Source organism: Lottia gigantea, assembly GCF_000327385.1.
Source record: "Lottia gigantea unplaced genomic scaffold LOTGIsca_21, whole genome shotgun sequence".
NCBI classification, from domain to species: domain Eukaryota; kingdom Metazoa; phylum Mollusca; class Gastropoda; family Lottiidae; genus Lottia; species Lottia gigantea.
Window position 1 is genome coordinate 1475411 of NW_008708458.1, and position 12823 is coordinate 1488233.

At 32.2% G+C, this 12823-nt stretch overlaps 1 protein-coding gene across 1 annotated transcript; it reads left to right on the forward strand.

The window, feature by feature from the left end:
- Positions 1–2807: 2807 nt before the first annotated feature.
- On the forward strand, positions 2808–11832 carry LOTGIDRAFT_115366 (hypothetical protein; the record flags this gene model as incomplete). The annotated part of the gene is made up of 2 exons (XM_009054164.1): positions 2808–2969; positions 11290–11832. 2 exons carry the CDS (start codon positions 2808–2810, stop codon positions 11830–11832), a joined length of 705 nt encoding a protein of 234 aa, XP_009052412.1.
- Between the last annotated feature and the right edge of the window lie 991 nt (positions 11833–12823).

Here is a 12823-nt window from a genome sequence, read left to right on the forward strand (position 1 = left end):
TAGGATTACTGGGTGTAAAAATCGCTATGGGTAAGGATTACTGGGTGTAGAAATCGCTATGGGTAAGGATTACTGGGTATAGAAATCGCTATGGGTAAGGATTACTGGGTATAGAAATCGCTATGGGTAAGGATTACTGGGTGTAAAAATCGCTATGGGTAAGGATTACTGGGTATAGAAATCGCTATGGGTAAGGATTACTGGGTATAGAAATCAGGGTAAGGATTACTGGGTGTAAAAATCGCTATGGGTAAGAATTACTGGGTGTAGAAATCGCTATGGGTAAGGATTACTGGGTATAGAAATCGCTATGGGTAAGGATTACTGGGTATAGAAATCGCTATGGGTAAGGATTACTGGGTATAGAAATCGCTATGGGTAAGGATTACTGGGGGTAAAAATCGCTATGGGTAAGGATTACTGGGTGTAGAAATCGCTATGGGGAAGGATTACTGGGTATAGAAATCGCTATGGGTAAGGATAACTGGGTGTAAAAATCGCTATGGGTAAGGATTACTGGGTATAGAAATCGCTATGGGTAAGGATTACTGGGTATAGAAATCGCTATGGGTAAGGATTACTGGGTGTAAAAATCGCTATGGGTAAGGATTACTGGGTGTAGAAATCGCTATGGGTAAGGATTATTGGGTATAGAAATCGCTATGGGTAAGGATTACTGAGTATAGAAATCGCTATGGGTAAGGATTAATGGGTATAGAAATCGCTATGGGTAAGAATTAATGGGTGTAGAAATATCTAGGAATAAGATTTACTGGGTGTAGAAATCACTAAGTATAAGAATTAATGGGTGAAGAAATCGCTATGGGAAAGAATTAATGGGTGTAGAAATCTCTAGGTATAAGAATTACTGGGTGTTGAAATCACTAGGAATAAGAATTACTGGGTGTTGAAATCTCTAGGTAAAAGATTTACTGGGTGTAGAAATCACTAGGTATAAGAATTACTGGGTGTTGAAATCACTAGGTAAAAGAATTGCTGGGTGTAGAAATCACTAGGTATAAGAATTGCTGGGTGTAGAAATCACTAGGTATAAGAATTGCTGGGTGTAGAAATCACTAGGTATAAGAATTGCTGGGTGTAGAAATCACTAGGTATAAGAATTGCTGGGTGTAGAAATCTCTAGGTATAAGAATTAATGGGTGTAGAAATCTCTAGGTATAAGAATTGTTGGGTGTAGAAATCTCTAGGTATAAGAATTAATACGTGTAGAAATCTCTAGGTATAAGAATTAATGCGTGTAGAAATCACTAAGTATAAGAATTACTGGGTGTTGAAATCACTAAGTATAAGAATTACTGGGTGTAGAAATCACTAGGTATAAGAATTGCTGGGTGTAGAAATCACTAGGTATAAGAATTGCTGGGTGTAGAAATCTCTAGGTATAAGAATTAATGGGTGTAGAAATCTCTAGGTATAAGAATTGCTGGGTGTAGAAATCTCTAGGTATAAGAATTAATGCGTGTAGAAATCTCTAGGTATAAGAATTAATGCGTGTAGAAATCACTAAGTATAAGAATTACTGGGTGTTGAAATCACTAAGTATAAGAATTACTGGGTGTTGAAATCGCTAAGTATAAGAATTGCTGGGTGTAGAAATCGCTATGGGTAAGAATTAATGGGTGTAGAAATCACTAAGTATAAGAATTACTGGGTGTTGAAATCGCTATGGGTAAGAATTAATGGGTGTAGAAATCACTAGGTATAAGAATTACTGGGTGTAGAAATCACTAGGTATAAGAATTACTGGGTGTTGAAATCACTAGCTATAAGAATTGCTAGGTGGACAAATCACTAGGTATAAGAATTAATGGGTGTAGAAATCACAAGGTATAAGAATTAATGGGTGTAGAAATCACTAGGTATAAGAATTAATGGGTGTTGAAATCGCTATGGGTAAGAATTACTGGGTGTAGAAATCTCTAGGTATAAGATTTACTGGGTGTAGAAATCATTAAGTATAAGAATTACTGGATGTTGAAATCGCTATGGGTAAGAATTAATGGGTGTAGAAATCGCTATGGGTAAGAATTAATGGGTGTCGAAATCTCTAGGAATAAGAATTAATGGGTGTAGAAATCGCTACATATAAGAATTACTGGGTGAAGAAATCGCTATGGGTAAGAATTAATGGGTGTAGAAATTGCTTGGAATAAGAATTACTGGGTGTAGAAATGGCCGAGTATAAGAATAGCTAAGGTATCAGATAATATCCAAGGCGTGAATTAAGACTATTATGTTTAATAGAGAGAAGATCTAAACACGTATAAACATCTCTATTACTGACAAACTGAAGAGGCCAACCAAGAAGTAATTCTATTAAGTTATGTACCTAATGAATATTCATGAGCTGGAGTACACACGAACGTTCTATATGTATACACTGTGTATATAAACAAATTGAAGAACCACTCAGAGAACCTTAGACAGATACTCGAATCTGATTGGTTGAAACGTAAACTATGGGGGGTAGATAATTGAGGGATATTTTGATTTTAATTTGAACAAGCGATGAATGTTTTGTACAGTGCTAAGTTGCTCGCTCTTTAGTTTTCGAAGGATTTAAAGTGTTTCACTCACGGAAAATTCTTCAAAATATTAAGTGGTTGGAAGGAGAAAGAACTATGTATTCTAACCAAGTGCTTTCAACACCCTTTTCTGTAAAAGACATCTTAAGTTGGACTGAAGCACAGAACTCTTGTGGATTAGATTATCAGACAATGAATTACCAGATGACCCCCAATTTTCCTTTTGACATCAATCATCATCGGCCGTGTGATCAGATGAACATGCAGATGAACAATAATCCATCGTGTATTTATGGAAATGCAGGATCTCCGACTAACATGCAACCGACGTATACGAATCTTTCCTACACACCACCACTTCCAGGAATGGGAGGCCATGCACAGCCAGTTTCCAAGGATTTTGATACGTCACTCTGCACCTCTGTTATGGAATCTTCTCCCGCGCCAAGTGAGGATGATGACAGTTCGAAAGACGGTAAGTTATTGACTAAAGTTGGTTTTCAATACAAGACGAGTGAAGAGCTTCTTAAGATGACACTTATTATCCACTTCGATTGAAAAACGAGGGAAAGTTGATTTTAATATATTATTGTAAGTGTTAGCCACTTTGATTGAAAAATAGGAGAAGAGCCTTTCAATGGGAAGAGACTTCAGCCACTTGCAGTTAATTCATGATATATAAATATTATTATAGATCTACTCGGAAACTGTCTTCATATACTTATATTTCTTACAATTTATTTATTCTGTAGCCAATATTACCCTATGACTTATTGATTATCATCTTTAACTGCGGCATTATCACTTGGTCAGCAACAAGTCATTTCTGTATAGGCCCTATTGAGATCCATCGTTGATTGTTTAGTTTAAATTGTGTAGAACTTCCATGTTTTTTTCAATCGTGTATCAATATGCCTTAAGAGATTGTCTTGACTGAGCGACTTTTGATATGTCAGATTCAAACTTGAGAATCTCTTAACAAATTCGGGCTAATATCGGACTTTAATTTATCGTTATTAAATTTTAGATCCATTATTTTATTCTCATTTCACTTGAACATAGTGATAAAATATACGAACAATGTTTCAATTCCAAGCATAATTGTCTTAAAAATTCTATAATCAGGATAGAAGAAGTTACGGAAAGTTCTATAAAGAAAAATGATCTATTAAATTTTGAAATAATTCATGACAAATTTTAATATAATTTAACAGATGATAAAACACAAACTAAACATTTTAACATACAAACTTTGTGGACCCTCCAAAAGTGTTTATATTGTATATTTTAATATCTAAACATATCTTATATTGAGGGGGTTCTGGTGTTTTAATGCTTTCTAAACAGTCGTTTGACATCTGATTCTCGAGTCCGAGTCTGCTATATAGTTTGTTATTTGTAAATATGATATTACCATTTTGTAATTTTCGTCATTTTTCATTCTGATGCGACGTACCGGTACTTCATCATTTATCTACACATTTGACAAAGCGACCTTTCTATTATCTCATTTTGCCTGTAAATACCACTTCACAGCTTTTTAAAACATTAAAGTGCAATATGAAACGAAAATAAAAACATCCGCGTACGCCTCTAGATGTGAAGAATGCCTTATCGATACTAACAATTGTTCAGGACACTCGTAAATATGTGTAATGTAGATAATGTGTAAATAATTCGCGGGATATTTAACGGAACGGATATCATAATTAAAAGCTTAATAAACAAACATAAGATATATGATACAGAAAATCCTCTTCCTCGTTCAAATTAAAATCTTTGATAAATAAACAGATAACTAGCTTATCTTTCCGCTAGAATTTAAAACTTATATTAATATATTTACATTGTAACTCGATCACTTGTATTATCGGCAGACAAAATGCTCCAATGATTGATTCAATTTTAACCGATTTAGCGTTCAGACCCTTCCGGTAATTTATGCACTTCTCTTTATTTTGCAATTCGATATCAATATATTATTTAAAAATTTGATTTTTTGCGCTAAAAGATACATTTTGGTATCAACGATCAAACAATAGTATTGAATTTCGGTAGATATTACATTGTTGAAATAAGAAACCAATTATATTATATGAGATTATAAAACTTAGAGCAACATCAAATCATGATAAATGCATAAAATTGCATGTAAGCATTTCATCTAGATAGAGAGTAACAACAATTCGATTTCGTGTATTCACATCTTATATAATCAATGATATAAAATGTCGCCTTGATGTACCCCGTCTTATATTTGAATTTAACTACTAGATTAAGCTTTTGCCAGATATTTTTCATAATCGTCGATGTCATTTATTGATAGTATATAACTCTCTCATTGCGGTACCCCGCTTTTAATCAGCCTAACACAATAGCTTATTTTTAGGCTACAGTTTTTAAAATGTTCTTGTTACAACCAAACCCTTAAATACCGCTCAGATCAAACACATATAGATCAGATGCGCCTTTTGCTGATAATATGTTCGTTTATTTCTATGTTATGATTTAGATTTTTTAAACCGGGATGCCAATAAATAGTACATGTATACTGAAAGTGCGAACCGTTTTCGATATTGGAGCTTTTTAGGAAACAATAACTTAAATGTTAGTATTTTTAGTTCTTCTAAACAAATATGATTAGGTTGACACACTGCAATAATAGATGTAATGATAAACTGGTGGATATACCCACATCAGTCAATATGGCCACAGAACGATTGTTAAAAAGTGGTACGGAATCTGTACTTCCCCAGGTCGCTCTGGGTGAAATACTGGCATATCAAGATATACCAGTTTGTTTTAACAATCTTATAAGAAAATATTGACAAGCCTATTTGTAATAAATTTTCTGTCATCCTGCGCACAATTAAAATAATAATTAAATTTGAAAGTAAGTGATCGAGCTAATGATATAACGGCAAAAGAAAACTAGAATATCTATTTTACTGTTGTGGTACTGGATGAATATAAAGCTAATTCAAACGCTGTTCCTCAAATTTGTAAAATCAACACTAATGTCAGTAAATGTATGACTTTATTATCACACGGTGTCAAGAAGACAGATCTATAAAAATATACAAGATCCAGATATAAGACAAGATATTTTTCCAGATAAGTAAGAATTATACACGATAAATATAAAGAGAAATTGTAGAAATTGAAAAATGACAGAAAAGATATTTAAACATCGCTCTGTTTTGAAGACATATTTCATGTAATCCTGTTCGAAGTAAATTCATATCTGTTCATTTCCAATATTCAATATCTAATATCAGAATAGTACATGTAGCATAATTCGTTCAAATACATTGAAGTTTCTTTGTATTTCAAAGTGATAATTCATATTCCCAAGAAAAAAAATAAGAAATCGTTTGAAATGAACTTCAGCATTACCAAGATATGTCATTCAAAATTGTGTTTTATCAAAAATTATGAAAAAGATAAGGGACCAAACTTTGCCTCTATCACTGTTCTCTCACCATGCAATGCTGTACACGGAACTTCATTAGTTATTGGAGATGAAAATTCCAAAGACACAATGGGAAAAGACAGACTCTCTTGAACTTTCATTTTGTTTAAAATTGTATACATTTAGAATCAGTTTCAAACGAGCTTTGAAATAAGACAGACATTAGGTTAGTATCGGTTTGATAATCACAACAAGTTGAAAGACGGTATTCATGATAGCATTGAAAGATGAGCGATAACTCGATCTTAAACTAACCAAATACTGTTAATTCATTATATTACCTTTTAATATAGCCCAGAATCACTCTATTAATTTCGACTTCTATATATATTCAAAATAAACAAAATTATTGGGGTGAACTTGGTTCATTTGTTGGCATCCAAACAGTAAACGACTGTATTGTCAGTGTACTTTCTCGTACAAATTGTTTAATTCATTAATCAAATCTAGAACAGTAGGCCTACCGATACGTATTCAGTACAATCAGCCAAAACCAAAGAATCCTCCACACTCCAGAATATCTCTGAAATGTTTTTACGAGTCCATCAAAATATGTACTGAAAGATTCGACTACGTCATAAATTCTGCATTAACAGAAAAATCATTTAAATTGCACATTTTGAGAATCTATGTTACCATTTCTCACATATTATTAAGCATTATCTCTACGGGTTTTAATAAACAATACGTTAGGTCTTATTCATATGTAATTTTGAAAGTTCATAGAAACTATTTCGTTTGATTTCGGCCTGGTGAGAGAAAGAAAAAAAAAGAAAATCAGGGCAATTTTTTGTTTGCTAGATCTATGTAGTAATTGTCAAAATATCTGGGATATTCATTGACTTTCACCTTTTCTTATTAAGTTGAACAAAGTTTGTATAGAAAGCTGTGAAAGTCATTGCTTACCCTGCTGGATAGCGACAACACGCGTCGTCCAGAATACATTAAAGACTCATAGTGCGAGGGTCAAAATACCATATAATGAGCGTTGAAATATCATTAACGATGCTCAGAGCTAGAGTCGTAATATAAGGAATTTAAAAAATATTTGACGCGTTATTGATTAAACAGAGCTACAAAATTAGCCATTAAATATAAATGAGCCGGGATTCAATAAGAAGTTTACTTGATTTTTTCAAAAAACTTAAATATAGTACTCTTACATACTTTACTTTACATGGATTTTAAGGAGATAACAAATTATATTGCGTAAAGAATAACTACAATGAGAATTTGATATCAGTCCGTATTGAAGTGTTAATTTTGATATTCTGGTAAAACTAAAGATCTCGCCCAACAAACGATTTTCTTCTAATGATCAGATGAAATTTAAAATTGCGTTTCTATTTATGTAAAAAAATGACTTTTGAGACAAGTTTAACTTTACATTAATATTAACTTTAAAGGTACAGAAACGCCATTCTTTTTGACCGATCATACTTTAGTCTCAGAAACGGGAAGCCAATCAGTAATTATAGTGTTCACAGCTTACCGTCGAAATTTGAGACTTCAAATCCATGTGAGTCCAGAATTATGACGACTCGTCAATTTAAGATATTCTGTGATATATAGAAAAGACATGTATAGAAATAGTGAGTAAATACCTAGTTTAAAGTATTTTTAAAGGAATTATGCGATTTTTTAGTAATTCTAAACTCTATTTTCACATATTCAAGACTCAAATCAACCCCCCAAAATTGCGCATCTGTCCCTTTAAGAAACAGGGTAGGTCCAAGCCATCATTTGAACAGAAATTTTCTCTTTTACATAATATTCTTGACAAATATACTAGTTATGAATCAAACAGAACGAAGGAAGAGGTGCTTATATTACTTTCCGATTTATTCATTATCTCGACATCAGCATCTGTATCTAGATTAAGCTGTACCAGTGTCATAAAATCAACATATACCAAACATTTCTTCTCGTGTTTCCTTTTCATTTCTTGGTCAATTTTTAATTTTACGTCTTCCTTTCAAATTAGGAAGTAAATTGAAGGTCATTGGTTGAAACGCCTTATGTTTACTGAAGTTAATTTGAAAAGTTGATCATGAAACTCTATGTCATTTCATTTTTCATGGAGAAATACCATTTGTAAATGAGATGAAAAATGTTTTAAACATTTCACGAAGAGAGAGAGAAATGTGGTTTCACATTAGTATAATGAAATAATTGCATTAATATAGTGTGTCAAGTATTCAGGCGAAAATACAAATAATTATAAAAGTGTAGAGTTGATCTATTGAAAATAAATTCTCTATTATATCTCGTAGCGAATTAATCAATGCTTCTAAATAATGTGATATTTCAAGTTTAAACGAAGTAAATAGATAATATATAACACAATTTTCGGGACGTCGGGGAAGAAAAATTAATTTAATAATTTGGAATATTATGAAATGATGAAATTAAGAGTCTCGTTTGATCAAGGCAAATTTACTAATAAATATAAAGAATTTTAAAGCTTGAAAATTAAAATTCTTTTTAAGTTGAAAGGATTTACTGCACGTTAAGCCCTATATTTCTTCCCCTGCACTAAGACAACCTTTCAGTTGAAAGAAAGTGGTTCTTAAGAAAGTCGACAACTGTTGGATTGTAGAGAGTACAGTATAGCCTGTAGTGGAAGGTTGTCTACTGATTTCGTGTCTTTACTAATTAAAATTAATTAGATATCTTAATTGATCCTGTCAAGATAAAACACACAGTACCCTTTATTCTTTATATACACTATCAATATTCATTAAGATATCTGCTTATACAAATATCATTTTATTCTAGTTTAAAGGTACTCAATATGAGAAGGATAACATCAGTGTCCAATCAAATCATCATTTTATAAGACAATTTTAATATACAGAAAATTGACATAAGATCGTTTTATCTACGATTTAAGACTTGGAAGGAGGCAACAAAGGCAAATAGCTAGTGTTATTATTTGTAAGATCAACTCATTGACTGAACAAAGAATGATTCCCTTCTTGCAAAGAGGGAAATTTTGATTTGCTTTGCAAGCACGGTTAATTAATTATATATATTGGTGCAATAATTGATATATGTATTGTTGTATTCAATAAAATACCAGTATATCAGCACTAGTTATGTAAACTTAGTTAAAGCTGAGTTGGAAAGTCAATTCAAAGAGTGGTTCAGACTTCCGAGTAAGCAGAAGGGTAATCATATTCAGCTTTTTCTAGTGATAACACTAACTTGTAGTATATTGTAATTTCTTTTCATGATTTTACACATTCTACAAATAAAATCTTTAAGAAATAAAAACAAAATTGTAAATGATCATAATAATATATGATCGGAACACCAGTCTTTACATATTACAGAGGAGCTTATTTATAGAATTTTGACTTAAGGATTTAGATTTATATTTAAGGATATCTAAGCACGAAGAGAACTTAGAGCGCCAACAATCAAGCAGTCACTGCCTATTAAAAGTAATTACGTATGACATAGACTATAATTGAAGACGTTAGTAGCACAGTACCTTTAAACAAGTCAGCTGTCTACGTACATTAAAATCTCACGTGTAAATTCTTATTGACTTGACTCGTGTAAATTTAAAACATATTTTAATTATATTTTAAACATGAAACTTAAAGAGAAAATTACACTAAAACTGTTTTTTAATATTCTTCGCCAATTTTCTTTGACGACCCCTCTCTATTTGATTTTAATTTAATTTCCGTTTAGTTAGAAAGCCATTTAAGATGAAATACAAGTAATAAAAGTATAATTTTAGGCTGGGTAAACTGATTAATACCACCTTTTTAATTGGTTTTGAGGTTGGATAATTCTCTTTGATTCCTCGATGTAGGCAGCATTGGGGAATGACATGAACTAAATGTTCACATTTTGACGTAATTTTATGGAATTTTATGAGACTACAACCACTAGCTACAAGCATCTTTTGAAGTTATCTGGGGACGCCAGAGAAATCAACCGACATTTTGTAGAAATATTGACCCAATGATGCTTGTACTGTATTATCAATTTAAACAGATCTAAATTGTTTTATTTACGATATCCATATACGCTATTTCAAAGTGAAACAGTTCCGGCTCCCACATTGAAGATTAAGATCACCAAAATGCCCTCATCTTCATGAAAGTATTACATTTTGACATAAATAAACCTAAATACGACCATGTTTCCCTTACAAATTTGCTTGAAATTAAATTAGAATTCTCAAAATAAAATTTTAGAGCTACAATTTTCGAATTCATACCCTTTGAATTCTGATATAAATGTTGAAATAAACGACTGTTATGACCCCACCCTATAAAGTCAATGTCTATCAATCATATTGAGATATTTACCTGGTTTTCTATCTTTATTTCTACATAACACTAATCACAACTGTTTGATCATGTCGGGGATTCTATAAACAACTAATCATGTTCATTGAAAATGATTGAACGTCACAATTCCTCTGTAGTGGGGCAATTTAGATAGCATTTGAATGAAAATATATATGAACAGCAACATTTTATATTATTACAAATGCCTGTTCCATATAAATAATGATTTCTTCTATTTCCAATTAAAAGATTTTTGTTAAAAATGTTTTTAAATTGATTCAAAAAATTCTGCTGAAATGTTGAAATTCAATTCGAAGAACAGGGAAGCCGATAATGAAATTTTTATTTAAGTGAAAATGTGAATGAGTGTCCCAGTCTGTAATTTATTCCAAAATGTCATATTATTGATCAAATTATGTAAATGAAAATTGCAAATCTTTAATTTATTTAAATATATGCCTTTCTAACTATTACCACATCATTCTAGAGTAAAATAGTTAGGTCTATATTTCCTGTAGTAACTATTTAGGTCAGGGAATCAACTGACAGAACAATAGGTTATTGTTATCTATTACATTTACACTATTTCACAAATAACTACTGCATTGGGAGAGCACTGGCCCTATAATTTCGATCTGTCAGTACTTCACTGATTGAAAGACGATACAGTACATTTTGCCTTCAGAAATATATCAATGAGGGTAAAGAAAATGAGAATAATGTACCACTCATAATAATGATAATGCTCATAATAATGATAATTCTTATGATAATGATAATGCTAATAATGACGATGATGATGGCTATAATTTTACTTGTCACGACAACATATAAAGTACACTGTTGTTGTAATATTTCGACGAGGCGTTCTTAACCCAAACGGTTCATTTATCCTATATTTTTCACCATCTTTTAATATTTCATCTTATTTGTATTTTCAGTTAAACCGCTGGTTGATCAGACACAGCATCAGATGACCACTTCCACATTAACACCACTTCCGGGAGAAAAGGAGAAAACCACGTCAGTGTCCTCGGACTCCGGGGAGTGTCAGCTACTCAAACAACGACAAAAACGCAAACCAAGAGTGTTGTTTTCACAGGCTCAAGTTTACGAATTAGAGCGAAGATTCAAACAACAACGATATTTATCAGCACCAGAACGTGAACAATTAGCCAGTATGTTAAAACTTACTCCAACTCAAGTTAAAATTTGGTTTCAAAATAGGAGATATAAGTGTAAGCGTCAACGTCAGGATAAATCGTTAGAGTTGTCTGCCCTTCAACCACCGCGACGTGTCGCTGTGCCAGTTTTAGTGCGGGACGGTAAACCATGTATGCCTGGACAAAATATACCGCAATCATATTCTGCGCCTTACAATGTAAATCCCTTCGCATACTCGTCGCAATCATATAATAACCACATGGCGCCTAATGTTAATCATCAGATGCAACAAAATGGATATGTTCAACAACAAATACATCAAGGAATACGCGCTTGGTAGTTGGAAATAATGAATATTGATACTTTCTATTACAATTGACAATGACGCTGTTTCAGTTCGTTCTCCTTTAAAACATTAGAGCGTGAATTGGAACATTTGAATATTCATCTAACACTGGAAGATGTATACCTTGATTCTGGTCGAATTTGATGAGTATATGGTACTGAACTTGTACTTTGTTATTAATTTGTATCAAGCAGTATAAATCTAATGTGCCTCAACAGAAATATAGAGAATACAGTGTGTTCTGGAACTGGACCAAGTGAAAAGCGAAAACAGATAAAAATATTAAAATTTTACCACTTTGACTCTTCGAATTCCTACATTCACTGGAAGCTTAACCAGAATCGTTGTTTACTTTGAATTTTTTTGGAAAATTGATCTGATTGGTCAATTCCTCTTGATATTTTTTTTACAAACATCACATCAGGTAGTTTTTGAATTACTGTATCTTCAAGAGATTTCCCGTGAAAAAACGTGAAGTTACATTAAGAGACTGATTTTCCATGATGATATTACCTGCATTGAACAATTTGGTAAATATTACCCATTACCCAATGATTCTGTTAATGACGACTATATTATTATTTATATTTTATTATTATTATTATTGTAATATATTTTGATTGTGAATATTTTGTAATTATAAATATTTTTCATTCGGTATTTATCTTGGTTTCTAGTATTTATTCAGCCGACCAGACTGACAATTTGTTGTGTTGTATTGTGTTCCACAATTATCATAATATTGATAATGCAACATCCCGTAATGCAAACATACGTCTATGTTTGGCCCCTTTAGGCGAATGGGTCTAGAAGCTATATTTTATTAACTAACAGTTCTTACCATGGGACAAGAACATCTAACAGAACAAAATAAGACAGAAATATAGCAATTCCAGAAAAACAATAAAATATTATGAATTATGTATACTGGAATCTACTGTTCCACGAGGGAGAGCACTTCCGTTACACTTAGTTGCACTTTTGA